General features: G+C 27.3%; 1 protein-coding gene and 1 non-coding gene across 2 annotated transcripts; one reads left to right on the forward strand and one right to left on the reverse strand.

The window, feature by feature from the left end:
- Positions 1-10,139: 10,139 nt before the first annotated feature.
- Positions 10,140-10,613, reverse strand: LOC105628139 (chaperone protein dnaJ 20, chloroplastic). The gene has a single exon (XM_012209489.3). The coding sequence runs from the start codon at positions 10,611-10,613 to the stop codon at positions 10,140-10,142; it is 474 nt and encodes a 157-aa protein (XP_012064879.1).
- Positions 10,614-13,581: 2,968 nt separating this feature from the next.
- Positions 13,582-13,653, forward strand: TRNAP-AGG (transfer RNA proline (anticodon AGG)). Its single transcript has one exon. It is a non-coding gene; the product is annotated as a tRNA-Pro (tRNA).
- The last annotated feature ends 1,853 nt before the right edge of the window (positions 13,654-15,506 follow it).

A 15,506-nucleotide genomic window follows, 5' to 3' on the forward strand; every position in this document is an offset into this window, starting at 1 on the left:
TCACTTTACTGTCTTGGGCAACCGACCAAAAGATGAAAAAGAAAAATATACGTCGAGTTAATTTTAAGAAAAATAATAGGCATTTAATTTTAGGCATCAATATTCAAGAGAACAAGTTATTTTATATATTCCATTTCAAACTACAACTAATGAAATGAAGGTAGGACCATAGGAACAGTAAGAATATTTTAGAAAATAATAATAATAAAAAATTCATCGTTTTTTGTAAATTTGATAAGACTTAACTATCATTTTACATAAAACAAATAACTTATGTTAGTTTAGTCTCTTTCTTCTTAAGTGTAATGATATTTTAGTTCTTTTTTAAGATTTTAACAGAAAAATCAAGAGAAAGTAAACAGAATGATCAAATGGTTTGATGGAGGTAAACCTTAGGGGTCATTAATTAATATTGCTAAATTGCATCGATGACTTAGTTTGGTCAAAACTCAGGAACAAATTAATTATTTTCCATTCTTATGTGTCAGGGTGTTTTAGTTTTTTTTAAAGGTTTTAATGGAAAAATTTAGAGAAAATTGAAGAAATTATCAAGTGGTTTGATGGAGGTAAACATCGGGGACCATTAATTAATATTACCAAACTGTGGAGATGACTTAATTAATTTGATCAAACCTCAAGAATGAATTAATTATTTTTCCTTATTAAAAGAATGACGAAACAGTTAAAATCAAACTTTAAGGACTAAATAATACTTATTAACATAGTGGTCGGGATGATAAGTAGCTTCAATTTTCTTGAGAGTGAGAATAAAAGTTTAATTCTACAAAATACATTTAATGAGAGACTAAAAATGTTCACGCTCTATGTGGTCTAAAGAGAATTATATCTCTTGGTTCTTAAAAAAAAAAAAATTAAAAATCTGTGTAAATTATGCCAAGATCTTTCACCATAAATTCCGTTTTCTCATAAATATTTGTAATCAAGCAACTAAGTAAATTTTAGTTTATAGCGGATTTAGTTTAGTTATTCATAGCTGGTAATGGTTACAGAGATGGTTGGTAGTAGTTATCTAATAAAAAAAATCAAAAAATCAAAAAAATTTATTTTTTATTAAATAAAATCAAAGAAATGTATTCACTTAACATCTATCAATCAAGATAAAAGGTAGGAATAGCCACGATTCGGTTTCAAATTGGAATCAAATCAAAATTGAATCGATCAAAATCAGCATTAAACCATGGTCAACGGTTCTGATTCTAAAATCGTAACCGAAACTGTGAATTTAAGGTTCTATTCCGGTTCTTCATTTTTTAAAACTGAATCCGGCAGTTTTGATTTAAAACCAGCAATTCTGGTTTGAAACTGTGAAAAATATGTTCTTAAAGAAACTCTCAACTTATTTATTTATTTTATTATAGTTTTTTAAAGTAATTTTTAAGAATTTTTATTAAATTAATGTAGCTTTTTTAACAATAATTTTATTATTATTATTATGTATTCAAGCTATAAATTTTTAAAAAATATTTTAAAAAGTTTAAAATATATTATTTAATTTTGGTTCAAACGAAAAAAAATTGAAATCAGTGGTTTTCAAAATTATCTTACAAACCGTCTAAAAGCGGTTCGATTTTGATTTCACTTTTTTTATAACCGGAACCGGCTGTTCTAAAAACCGTGGTCATGCCTAATAAAAGGAACCGAGTGAGGGGCTCTAAAATTTTTCATATTCATTTTTTGTTTAACTTTGCAACAAATATTTATATTTCCTTTAAATATGTGCTAATCTCGTTTTTAGAGTTTTTAATTGTATCTTTCTATAAGAGTTTTTTGTTTTGTATAAACAATCTTTTAAGTATGTTTTTTCAACGTCTCTTTTTAATATACAAGGAAACAAGGGCTCAAAATATTTTAAAATCCCTTCAAAAAGAATTTTGACTCTTCTTAGAAAAATTTATTTTGGCCCCACTTAAAAAAAAAAAAATCTCCCCTCTTTTTAAATTTTTTATTAGTCAAACAGAAAAATAAAACAATTAATTCCTATGTTCCTTTTTAATCTGGAATATCCTGGGATCAATTTCTACATTAAAATTTCAACCATTAAACCCAATCTAAGCATTTAAAAATTAGTTTTTCAATGCTTAATCCTAGGATGAACACTAGTCAATACAAGAAAACTTATTTTGACAAATGATTTGGTCTTTTGAGCTTTTTATTGTTAATTTTAAAGCATATAATACAACTTTTTATTAGTTTAATACAAAACCTAAAATGCCCACACATGGATTAAGGATAAAATACACTATAATATATTATTTAATAACTCCAAAAAAATTTAAAAAAATAAAAAAATAAGGTTCAATTTGACTCTAAACTTATATGCTATTATAATTTGTCAAAAAAATTAATTTTTTATATAATTATGACTCAAACTTTGCACTAAATGAGCTAACAAGGATTAATTTTATTAAAAAAAAGTAAAATAATAATTTTTAATATTTTAATTGATAATAATAATAATTATTATTAAAGCTAAAATCATTATTCTTATTAAATAAAATAATAGTAGAAATTTTGAAAATTATTATTTAATTCTTTTTGGTTATAATTGTTTTTTTTATCATTTAGTATAAAATTAAAATAATAATTATATAAAAATTTTATTTTTGAGAGTAAATTATATCTTGCACAAATTTCTCATAACAAATTGAGACTTGTTCCAAAAATAAATAATAATTTCTTTCCCTTCCCATGCTAAATGTGCCCTATTGGATAAAAGTGGAGCAGACGCTGCTAGTTGACTCTAACCGGTGTGCTTACTGGTACTGGTGTTAATGCTCCAAACTGGATCACACATTCTCCAAATTGGATCAGTATCGGCACTTGTCTCACCAGTGCCGATACTGATATATAAAAATAGCATAGCATAGAGGAGGATCTGTTGTTCACAGTCCATTATGGTTTTTGGATTAAATAAAACTATGGCAGAAGCAGAACTATATCGGTTCTTATCTAGGCAATTTATCTGTCATTCCTCTGCATCGGAGGAAATATGCAATTTTATTTTATTTTTATTTATAATTGCACAAGTTATTTAGACCTATGTTTGTATAATGCTCTACCTAACTAATTTCCATTTGCTCTCAGAAGCAAAGGTGCTGACCCAAGAAAATTTATATTACGGAGGATCGAAACCATGACTTAAGTTATGGTGATCGACCTTGTAAGTGCTCTTTGCCACTGAGTTATTCTATTCGGGTTAAAATATATAACTTTTGTATGGATATTATTAATTAATTTAATAAATATTGCAAAAACCACTATATATGTTCTTACTATCTTATGAAATTTATTATGAAATAAAACATAATTAAGTATAAATTAAATTTTGGATTTACAAAACAAGCATCACTATGTATTATTGAGATAAAAAGAAATATATTTAAATAGAAAACACTAAGATTAGTAATTTTAATTAAATAAATAAATTTGATATCACGTGAAAATTTAAAAAGCAAACTTTAAATTATTTGTTGAATTAAATACTAATTTAAGTTCTATCTAGTTGGAAACAAAACAAATTCAACAGTTATGATACGCTCAGTTCCGCTCAGACAAAACTAAGAAGGGCCAAAAAAACAAAAAATAAAAATAAAAATAAAAAAGAAAGAAAAAGAAAAGGAACAAAATCCATTGACATTTACTAGATCCAATGGATTGGGCTGCTACTGAATCAAAGATTCTTTCATCAATTCGTAAGGCCCAGAAACAAAAATTTCCAAGTTAAATACATACTGGATGGATCATTATATGATACCCTAACGAACAAAATCTCATAGAATCATCTAAAACTAAACATTTAACATTTTAATATGAAACTTTTGATCTAAGACAACTTCAAAAAACCTATTAAAAGATTTCTATTTTTTGTTACAACCATTAAAATGTTTTTATATACCAGAAAAAAGTCATAAATGAATTGCAATATACTGTAATGTTCATAGCTCACCACTCAAGAATGCAAATAATTTACAAGAAATGTTCGTAACTCACCACATTATACAGCTGATATCATAGGCCTGCTGCCTCCAATATTTTTCTTTTTTCTCTTATTTTTAATAGCTAGATATAGATATATAGTGTCACTAAATTAATTCCTTCAAACCAAATTTTCACCCACATCCAGTCAAAGAGGAGAAAAAAAAAGAAGGAAAATTAAAGAAAAGATAGATATATAACAGAAAGATATTCAAAATAAAGATTGGTATATAAAAATCAAGCTAAAGAAAAAAAAATAAAGAACACTCAGCAATTTCTGCTTTTCATATATGTATAAATTTTCATTTGTCCGATCAATTTTTGTAGAGTAAGCCCAAATGAATATCATTAATTATTAGTGAATACAAAAAACACACACCAAAAGCAGGTCTACTAACATAAATTAATAAGGGAAATTTCGCATCTTCAGAGCTGAAGATGTTCAGACAAATACAACCATAAAAAAGGAGAAAAAAAATGCATAAATAACAATAATATGATCAAGAAGAGGATTTCAAAACATTATTATTACACTTTGAAGGTGTACAGAAATTTGATGGCTCAACTTGAGTTAACGTCTCCTGTTGCTTCTTCCATCTTCTAACTTCCTTAGAAAGCAAGCCCTTTCCTTCTTGAAATTCTTCTCCATCGTCATCACTTTCTTTGACACGAACAAATTTTCCGTTCTTGAAGTTGTATCCAATATTAAAACACATATTTCTTTCTTGATATATAATAATTCTTTCTTCGATCAAGAACGAAATAAAACTAAGCGAAGCTACCTCTTTCTAGATATATACTAATGCAGAGATGATGTTTTTTAATTTAAATCCATGGCCTATTTAAATGTTTGTTTTTTCACGGCAAAGTGACGGTGAATACAAAGAAAATGATTTATCACTTAAAGAATAAGTAAAGTCACTAGCAAACAAGTGATATAAGATCAACTAATACATGCCCAAATACCAGAATCTCTCAATCTATGTCAAGTGTTGCTTTTATTGGGTTTATCTCGTCCAACAAATCAAAAGTCACTTCTCTTTTCTACCTGTTTGCCTCTTTTTTAAGGCACCATTTTCATAGTGGCTTCCCTGACATAATCAGAAAAAGAAAAATAAGTGCCATGTACAATTCTTTGCATGTCTATGTGTCTAATTTATAGCTAGGGTTAACTTCCATAAGGTGATAACCCCATTTGTTATATTGATTGTGACTTTGTGATAATGTGCAAGTTTGGTTGGGTTAAGCTTTCTTGTTAGGCCTAAGTGAAGTGCTCAAGTTGTTAGAGAAACAAGCCCTTTCATGAGCTATTTTGGACCAACAAGCTACACAAGTACATTATACGGTTTGGATTGATTTTTTGAACATGAATTAAAATATAATAGATGATTTGAGAATAAAAAATTAAATCGAACCAAATCATTCCTTTTATAGTCAATTTAATTATTTTATTAATTTTTATAAATTCAGAAAAAACTTAATATTTTCATATGTCTAATCCCGAGCCAATAAACTCACCCCAAACAACCCAACTTAACCCGAAAATGTTAAGTAACAAAACCTGAAAAACAAAACAGTATAAAATTCATAAAAGACAATTATTACTTCTCTTGAGATAAGAGAATAAATAGTTGAAATAAAATCAAACACAAACTCTTTATAATCAAGCCAAAAAAATCACTCTGTGCACAAACTCTTTTTTTAGCCAACACATTTGCAAAATTACTTTTGCTTCTTTTAACACGACAAAAAGTAATGTATATTAAAAATGAGATCAAACAATTTAATCTGTTAAATTTTTTCCACCAGCGCCAAAGTCAATTGTTTGTGCTCAATGTCCAACTGATCAAATTTTTGAATCAGACTCAACTAGTAAAGGGAAAGAATTCAAATGCGAGGAAAATACTTCAATTGCATAGAGGATTGCTAAGAAAATTGTTCATGGACTAGGAAAGTTATCCACACTGTACACATGTATCTATTTTAGTTTGGTTTGATGGGCATTTATTGAGCCTATAATTTCAATTCATTGTTTTCTTTCACACTTTAAATTGGATTTGAGTTCGAATTTCCATTTAAAAAATATCAGTAGATAGACTATTCTGAGTGTAACAAAATGATTAAAAATCATTTTAAAATCCTTAGATGTGAAAAATATTTGATAAAAAAATGTTTTAAACAAAGTAATGGTTTTTTTTAAAGACTTTTGAAGATAAAATCATACACTAATTTGATAATTCAGCTTTTACTCTGACCAGATCAAACCATCGCTTATTAAAGATCTTAAATTCAAATTTTGACATTCTTTTCCATTTTAGGTCAAGGCAAGATTGTAAAGTTGAAGTTCTGAAAGATCTACTCTCAAACCATTGCATGCAAGTAATAACTTGAGTCTGAAGGCTAAAATCATCAATATCAATCTCCTTCACCAATGCTAATTCAAAAGGAAAAAGAAAGAGTTAAGTAAAACTTTGAATATCTATGTATCTTATACTATATATTAAGAAAGCCATGAATTAAATTTGAACAACACTCTAGATTTAATCTGAGGATAACTACGTGTATGATTTAGAATATTTTAGTTGAAGTTTTCCTGTTTCAATATTGAATCAACAAAAGAAAAGAAAAGAAAGCTAAGGTTCAGGGCAAAAAAGAAAAAAGAAAATCTTGAAAATGAAACAATTGAATACAAAACTAGGGTTATCCCAAAAAGTTGGTTAACTGAACAAAATACATATAGGCATAAATTCAATAAATTTTTTTCTAATATTTTTCATATTTTAGCTATAATACTTATAAATTTGTAATATAACTTTCAATATGATATGTAATCAACCTGGAGAAATAATAATATGATATAGTGAACTTAAAACATGATAGATGATAATATTCAGCTGTTGCTTTGTGACTGAAATCTTCAATTGCCAAATATATTGCAACATAAGAGTAAGGCAAGTATCATGTAACTCTCCTCGCAGGCCCCAAAATTACGCGTACGTACCACTGATGATGATGATGATGATGATATGCATGTGATGGATAAAGAGAATGGAAGTGGAACGTGCGTGAAGTCATGAAGCCTTTGAGGGAGAGTTGAATGAGAAATGCCTTCTTGATTTTGCTATCTGCTTCTCTCTTCTTATCTACTGCTTTTGATTGTATGTGTTGATGAATATATGAGATGAGGGAAACACAATTCTCCTTTTTATAGGCAAAACTTTGGATCAGAAATAAATAACAGATGTCGATAAAGAATAAGTTCCTCTTTTTCAAAAAACTACTAAACCTAATCCGCCATTAAATTAGATGCTTTGCACCACGTGAGTTTAAAAGTTACAAGGTAATGTATCTTCTTATCAGTGTAAAATACACGATACTTTAATAATTGCTGTACTAATAATATAATTCTTCTTATTATATAGTTATTAAAATTATTTACCCCACTAATTTTTAATTTTCAAAACATAATTATTGTAAATATAATTTGACTCTCAAAATTATATTTTTGGACAAATTATTACACTTAAATAAAAGTATATTTAAACATGTGGTAGGCTATTAATGAGAATCCAAACTTGTAATCTCATAGCGTTGAAAATGATTATTGTAAAAATGAATTCTACATAAACAATAATAAAATACCTTTTTAAAAACTTATAAAAAAGTGGGTGTTAAATTTAGCTCCTCATACATGAGATTAACAATGCTCTATTTAATGGTCCACGAATTTAACTAATTCAGGGAGAGTTTGCATTACGGAGGATTGAATCTGTTAATTTAAACCATAGTGATTAAATCCGTAAGTGCTCTTTGCTGCAGAGCTATCCTATTCGGATTATACATACTTTATATTTGCAAATGAGTATCAATTAATCCATTATAAGAAATAAAACTCAATTTTTCCTCGTATTTTGAATGCTCTCACAATTTATCCAAAAGTTATTTTTTATATAATTATGGCCTATGTTTACACTAAATGAAAAAAAAAGATCCTTATTCCATTTATTAATATTGCTTTTATAGAAATTAGCTTAAATTAACGAGCTAATTGATTTTATAGAAGTTAGATTTCACTATTTACATACTTATAAGTTCATAAACCTTATACAATTCCGCCAAAATTAAATTTTAATACTGTTAAGCAGAAACTAATTACTTTTCCCGTTCAAAAATTTGATGATTCCAATCGAGCGATCGTCTAAAATAATATTAGACTCTTCAACTAATTGAATGATTTAGACTCATTAATCCTCACTATTTAGTTTCAATTTGCTTGCATTTTGCAAATTGCAGAGATTTCTACTGCTATATCGATATATTATAAATTGGCTAAATTCTGACTTATTGGCAATTGCTGTATGAATCGATTAATGTTGATTGCATAGTTGACTCTGATGCATGCTTTATAGCATCATTTTCAGGAGATAGTGTGTTGTATTTTGGAGATCATAATAATCCAATAAGAATAAATGCTAATAAGATCAGAATATAATCTTTATACACATTCCACTTATTGTAACTCCAATATCCAGAATAATCTATTGTTTTTTGGTGCGACTCAAAGGTCATTCCTGTCGATATTTGAGTTGTTATGATAGAAACATTTTACTGTGGGATTCAATTTACTTCTTTTTCTTTTTTCTAGCATAGGATAAGAAGATTCAAATCTAAGTGGAGGTGGATTGTTTCATTGACGGTGGCTTGCTGGTTATAGTCTTAATATTGGGCATTCTACGATTTTAGTTGGGGAGTTGTCGGCAATTCGGGCTAGTCTTGTTCTTGCTTGGGACTATGGTTTTCATCAAGTATAGTTGTTGAATCTGATTGTTTGGAGGTTATGCAGTTAGTCCATTCAGGGATCCTCACTGTCCAACTGTTCTTGTTTTGGATATTTGAAGCTTGTTTGCTCGAGAATGGATTTGTTCTCTTCGTCATGTTTTCAGTGAAGCTAACTTTTCGACTGATCATTTAGTTGAGGATTCTAATCCTGCTTCTCTTTCTTTTATCATTTCGATTGATATTTGTGGTATTGACTTCTGGAGAGGTTTTTTTTTTTTTTTTTTTTATCAAAAAAAAAACAAATATATCAATGTCTTTAAAATTGGACCAGACATCAAATACATTTAAAAAAAAATTGAATAGTTCAGTGGCTATCAAAGCTCAACTAATGGTCAATAGGCCCAAGTTTCAAATTTCTAACTATCCATGGGCCTTAAAGATAACTTTTTTGCACTTTCGCCTAATAATTCCGCCTTACCAGTTAGGACAAGAGACTTTGAAAATGGTAGCATTTATTTAATACTTTTACTCCATCAAATCCCAAATATTTATCACATTTGAAAAGTTACGATATTCCTAAATACTTATTAAATTTGTGGATTTAATAAATAATAAATTATTCTTCAAAAAAAATAAATAGTAACTTTTTTTTTCACATTTACTCTTTGTATATTACTAATAGCAATAGAAAGATTTTACTCAAATAATAAATTAAGAATAATACGATCAATCTCCTCAATAACTTATTGTAAGACAAATTGTAAAACGAGCATTTTTATGGGTAGCTCAAGCTAACGAATGAATCCCTATATTCGCTTTTCTCCTAACCATCTAATTAACACATTATATCTTGGAGCCATAAGTGTTTTACAATATAGAAACAAAAGAAGATGAATCCCTGGAAGTAGAACGTAAAGCAAAAAGAACGGTTTGACTCATGAAACAAATAAATAAATATGTTCAGGTATATGAGGAGACATAAAAAGTTAATGTTAAAAACAAATAAAACAATAATTTGCATGGTTTATCTTGTCCATGACTCATGAAGGTTACAAATTCAATTTTCAAACTAATATCCAACCTCAAGAGAGAATATAAGATAAAAGACCAAAATAATTTGGAACAAATAAAAATTAACTAGAGCGGAAGTAAGTGATTTTAATTGCATTTAGCAACTTAATATATACTAAAATTCTTCCTGTGAACATCCTTCTTTGGCTTCTTCATGATTTGGCAGGTGTGCCTATACTCGCATGTAGTTTCTATTTTGAGATTACTTGTTGAAAATCAAATGATTAATAAATATTTTTAAAAATAGGATAATAATCAATTAACCTTATAAATAGAATAAATAAATGATAAAATCAACATGTGTTTGTTGTTTTCTTCCTCCTTAAACGAACATGAGATCGCTGTTTCAGTCCAAAAAGTTGCTCTTCCCACACTTCCCTGGGAAAATTTTTTCTTCTTTCCTCATCAATTCGAACTTGGAAGTCAAATCCTAACCCTAACCCAAAACCCAACTCATAATCATAAACTTTCCGTGAAATTGGATCAGAAAGTGTCTCGTAAGCCTTTCGAACTTCCACAAATCGCTTAGTGGACTCTTCTTTTGCCGATGGAGGACAAACGTCAGGGTGATATTGAAGAGCCATGTTCCTGTAAGCCTTCTTGATCTCATTAAACCCTACATGTTGTGATTCAAGAGAAAGAACTTGATAGAAGTTGGCTTTACATGTAACTATGGTCTTGACCTTATTACAGACCTTTTGCCTTGACCTTGTTTTTTGTAACCTAATAGGAATCATCTTCTGATTCATATGCAAGAGCGTCTCCATGAGCGGGAGAGAGAGAGAGAAAGAAATAAATGAAGAAATTAAGGGTGAGTTGAAGAAATTAAGGAAGATCTTTATCAATATATAAATGATTCTATGCTAATTAATTTATATGCTTAAACGCGGTTAGATCCTCTTTAAAAATAAAAAATAATTAAGGGCTTTATTATCACACAGAAGTAGAAGCTTTGACCATAATTTTGGCATGGAGTCATCGTCCTGTCGTTCCTATGTATAATTTAATTTAACCTTGCTGTAATGTGGAATATTTATACATTCTGACTTAAATTTTCTCGCTGTTAGTTTTGTATTTTACACTTGTTTATTTTCTCAAATTATAGATTCCTTTGACGTTTATTGCAATGATCCTTAAAAGTAACAGATAATAGAAAAGACAATATTATTTTTGCATGAATAATATATAATTATAGGAGAGAAAATAACAAAAGTTGCACTGCAGAAGCCTTTCAAAAAAAAGATGAACTGCAGAAGAAGGCAGTCCTCCTCATATAATTATATGGAAAATGAAATTTGATTAGAGATAAATTATTTAATATCAAGTGCAGTAAAATATAATGTACCTTATCGATGTTGCCGGAGATTTTTTCTTTGACAGTCTGATAGCCTGGACTTGTAAGACAAGGGTCGGTTTAGGGTTACCTTGAAATTATTTTGATGTTTAAGCCAAAGATATTATTAGATAAATGACATTTTCCCAATTAGGAATTGAAAAAAACGTTTGATATTTTCATGTTTAATTGGACAAGGATAAGCATTCCGTTTGTGCTGTAGTAATATAGGATGGATGATTCATCCTTTTTAGATTGTGCGTAATATAATTGGTCTCTTTCCCAAGGCCGATCCATTGAGCATAAAGAATGTAAATGACCAAGCCAGCTTGTGAATTGTTTGAGTTTAGCTTGAAAAAAGTTTGAAAAAAACTTCACTTTAACGGAACTCTAACCTTATGATATTCAGCTCGAAAGTTTTTCGAATCTTATCAAATTTTTATATATACATAATATTATTGATTTTAGACTTTAAAATTTATCGAGCTGAGGTCGAGTTTAAAATTTTTTTAGTTAAAGTCAAAGCTAAAATCTATCAAGTCAAGCCTTAAGCTTGGCTTGGCTCATTTATACTATCACATTTAGCGAAGCTTTTTTTTTTTTTTTTTTTTTCCAACTACGTCGCTTATACTTTCAAATGTATAGACTGTAGTTAGAATTATTGGTGAGCTCTACCATTGGTAAAACTCCTCTTCGCATTATACCTGAAAATTTCTAATAAAAATCAGAAACATTTAATTACTTAGGGTATCATTGCAGATTTTGTTAGTTTCAATAAACTATTAGCATTATGATCTATTAATTGGCTAGGTTAGGATATATAAGAATAGCCAAAGAACAAGTTTGCAATTGATTATTTTGCAAAATCCGAAATTAGCAGTTTCTGATCTTTCTACGTTGTCTATTGAAATTGTTTTCTTTGTCCAATTTCACATTACAGCAGACATATATCTATATATATGCTTATTAAAATAAAGAAATAAATAAATATTTACATAGATTTTGCTTTTATTTTTTTCTCCTTTGCCGGCCTCCTCTCTCATTCTTCCATAAATTCCTTGGATTCTTTATGTCCTTGAATGCAACCTAGAGTAGATTAAAGGAGGTGAAATTGAACAAATTTACCATTTTAAAAGGTAAAATAAAAAAATTTTAATATTTTATGAAATAATTCTTTAAAAAAAAAAAAATGGTTAGAGGGCGGAGGCCATCTCTGGCCCCCTCCCTCCATCAGTGGATTGAATGGCTAACTGAACTTCAATACTTATTGTTGGCACTTAATGGGTGCATTCTCCTCCACAACTCTCTCCATGGCTAGATTATTATATTAGCAGCACAGCTTTATACATATATATTGATTTAAGACTCTAAGAGGTTGTTTAGATTAATGAAACGTGGAGTACATGAATTTTACAAAATCCGTGCAGTGTAGAATCCATAGATTGTGAAATCTACTTCACAATTCCATAGCTCCGTTCAAAAAGATATAGTCCATCGATTTAAAGATATTTTTAAAATAAAATTAAATGGTTTAGACCATTTTAATAATAAAAATAATGGAATTGAGAAAATAATAAAGTGGGATTTCTCTTTCTTCTAAAATTATGTAATTACGATTACGATGAAATCTATTTATAATTATAATATATTTTTCTCAACCAAATAATAAAATCCATAAATCTAATAATTCAAACGAGCTCTAACAGATCATTTAGAATAATGAAATTTGAATAACATAATGTAAACATTCAATAGATTTTATTAGATTTCTTTGTTTGTTTAATTTGAAAAAAAAGGGATGTAATTGATGAAATTAATAAATTCAATAATCATTTTAAAAGAAAGAAATCGCATCTCATATAAGAAATTTTCTTCATTCAATATATATTTTTTTAAACTAATGATATTGGTATTTAAATTGCTTAGTTTTTATTTTTTTAAATACATTTTTAAAATCTGTGGATTTTGTTTTCGAATCGAATGATGGAATGTAAAGTTTCATAAATTTCATAAAACTTATAGTTTTCACATTTCATCCATTTAAATGAAAATTAAATCTAATGAAATATGTCCAACCAATTACCCATAATTCCAAAATAGAAATTAAAAATTTAATCGAACTCAAAAAATAAATTTATATTGCTAAAATATAATGACCTGGTCAATCATGGAAATCTGTATTTTATTCGACCAATCTATGAAATCAAATCCAAAAAAATGGCCAGTGATCATGAGAGTATAAGAAATTAAATAATTAGTGACTGTTTATGGAAGAGGACTGGATAATATAATGCTAACATACTACTCTCTATTCTAAAATATAAGTATTTTTTTAAGGCTTCTGCATGAAAATTAAGAAAATAATTAATTTTCCTAACTTTGTCTAATTTGCTAATCATTTAGGGCATTTGGTCTAGTGGTATGATTCTCGCTTAGGGTGCGAGAGGTCCCGAGTTCAATTTTCGGAATGCCCCTAATGAATTGTTTTTATCAAACTAATTTTTTTTATAACGTGCGTTTTACATTGACTATGCTCATTATATAATCATTTTTATACTCTTTTAATTTTTTTTATCTATATAATCTTAAAATATAAGTTTTTGTTTAGATTAAAATAAATATGAGTTGTTAATTTGTATTGTAGTTTGTTGTACAAGCTACTTATATACTTAATTCTATTTTTATATAATGAAATGGTCTCAAATTGAATTGATAAGATAATCATTTTGACTACAGTAGTAATGTTACTTACCCAGTGTATTAGAAGAAGGAATATACGTCATTCTTGAAACCCTAAAAAGTGATCTAAAATAGAATATATAGTTATAGTTTTTTTTCCAGTTTCCTAAATACATTTTTTTTTCAAGTTAAACAAATTTTGGATTTAAGGGAAAAAAATATCAAGAAAATTAAAAATATTTAATCATTAAGAGGTCATCTATTTATTGCAAGGGAGATATAAAACTCTTATTAAATTAAAATGATAATAGTTAGAAATTATTCGAAAAAGAAAATAAAAAAAATTATTATTAAGAATAAAACTTTTTTCATAACACACTCAATAAAAAAGTTTCAATACATACAAATATATAGATATATTAATAAAATATTATATACATATTTTTAAAATTCAAATTTTAAATTGTTCGCTAATCACACACGTATGTTTATTTTATTTAAAATAAGTTTTGAAAAGTAAAAATTTAAAAATCTTGAAAGGTTTAATTATGTGTATTCTATTTGAAAATTTATTTTTAAAAAATATACCCAATCAAATCATACACAAACATAAAGAAAAAAATATTAATAAAAATAGTATATTTTTTTTTTCATTTTTATCTCTCTGCTAAATAAAATATTATGTATATTTTATTTGAAATTTATTTTTTTTAAAAAATATATCCAACCAAACCATACAAATACAAAGAAACAAAAAATATTAGTAAAAAAATATATTTTTTTCTTTTTTATTTATCTCTGAAATAAAATATTTTAAATTATTATTAAAATAGAATAAATATTTAAAAATAAACTATAAAAATTTTCAAATGTCTCCTCATCATATATATTTATTAAAAATAAAATTAAATAAAAAAAGATAAAACTTAAAATTTTAAAATGCTTAATTATCTATATGTAGTTATTTAAAAAATAACTTTTATAAATATATCCAATCAACTAATGAAACACAATTTTTTAATTATCTATAATTAAGATTATTTTAACATATTTTCACTTTCATGGCATTATCGAAAATCTCATTGTTCCCCTATAATCATATTCCCACATTTATATATAGTATAGTATAAATTTTATTAAATGATTCTTTACTTTAATGGTAAGAGTAATACATTGGAACTTGGACCACAGTTCGATTCATGATAATGTAAAGTATCTTCTTTTTACTATGAATCACTCTTTATGTCAAAACTAAGGATACTTATGAACATAATATATTTTGGCACAGAGGGAAAGATAACTTGAATAATTCCGAAGTTGGAAAATGCACTGCCATTGAATTAAACCTGCAATTACTAATTCTATAACATGTTCAAAATTATATCTAACAAAAATTATCATTTTTAAAGCTAATTAATAAACTAGTTGAATCTTAAATGTCAACCATCTCTATCAAGGTTCAAGAGTTAAGTACTTAAATTCTTCACGCTCCATTTTCTTAAGAAAGGAAAAAGAAAAATTTGTTCAAAAATGCACTGCCACTGCCAAATTAAGCCTACAGTTACTAATTCTATAACTTGTTCAAACTTATATCTAATCAAAACAACATCATTCTTGAAGCTACTAAGCTAGAATCTTAAATGTCAAG

Source organism: Jatropha curcas, chromosome 3, assembly GCF_041381405.1.
Source record: "Jatropha curcas cultivar XTBG-Jc1 chromosome 3, XTBG_Jcur_1.0, whole genome shotgun sequence".
NCBI classification, from domain to species: domain Eukaryota; kingdom Viridiplantae; phylum Streptophyta; class Magnoliopsida; order Malpighiales; family Euphorbiaceae; genus Jatropha; species Jatropha curcas.

What these genes read in the sequence shown, in the direction of transcription:
- LOC105628139 (XM_012209489.3), bottom strand. Translation starts at nt 10,613, where the DNA reads ATGGAGACGCTCTTGCATATGAATCAGAAGATGATTCCTATTAGGTTA.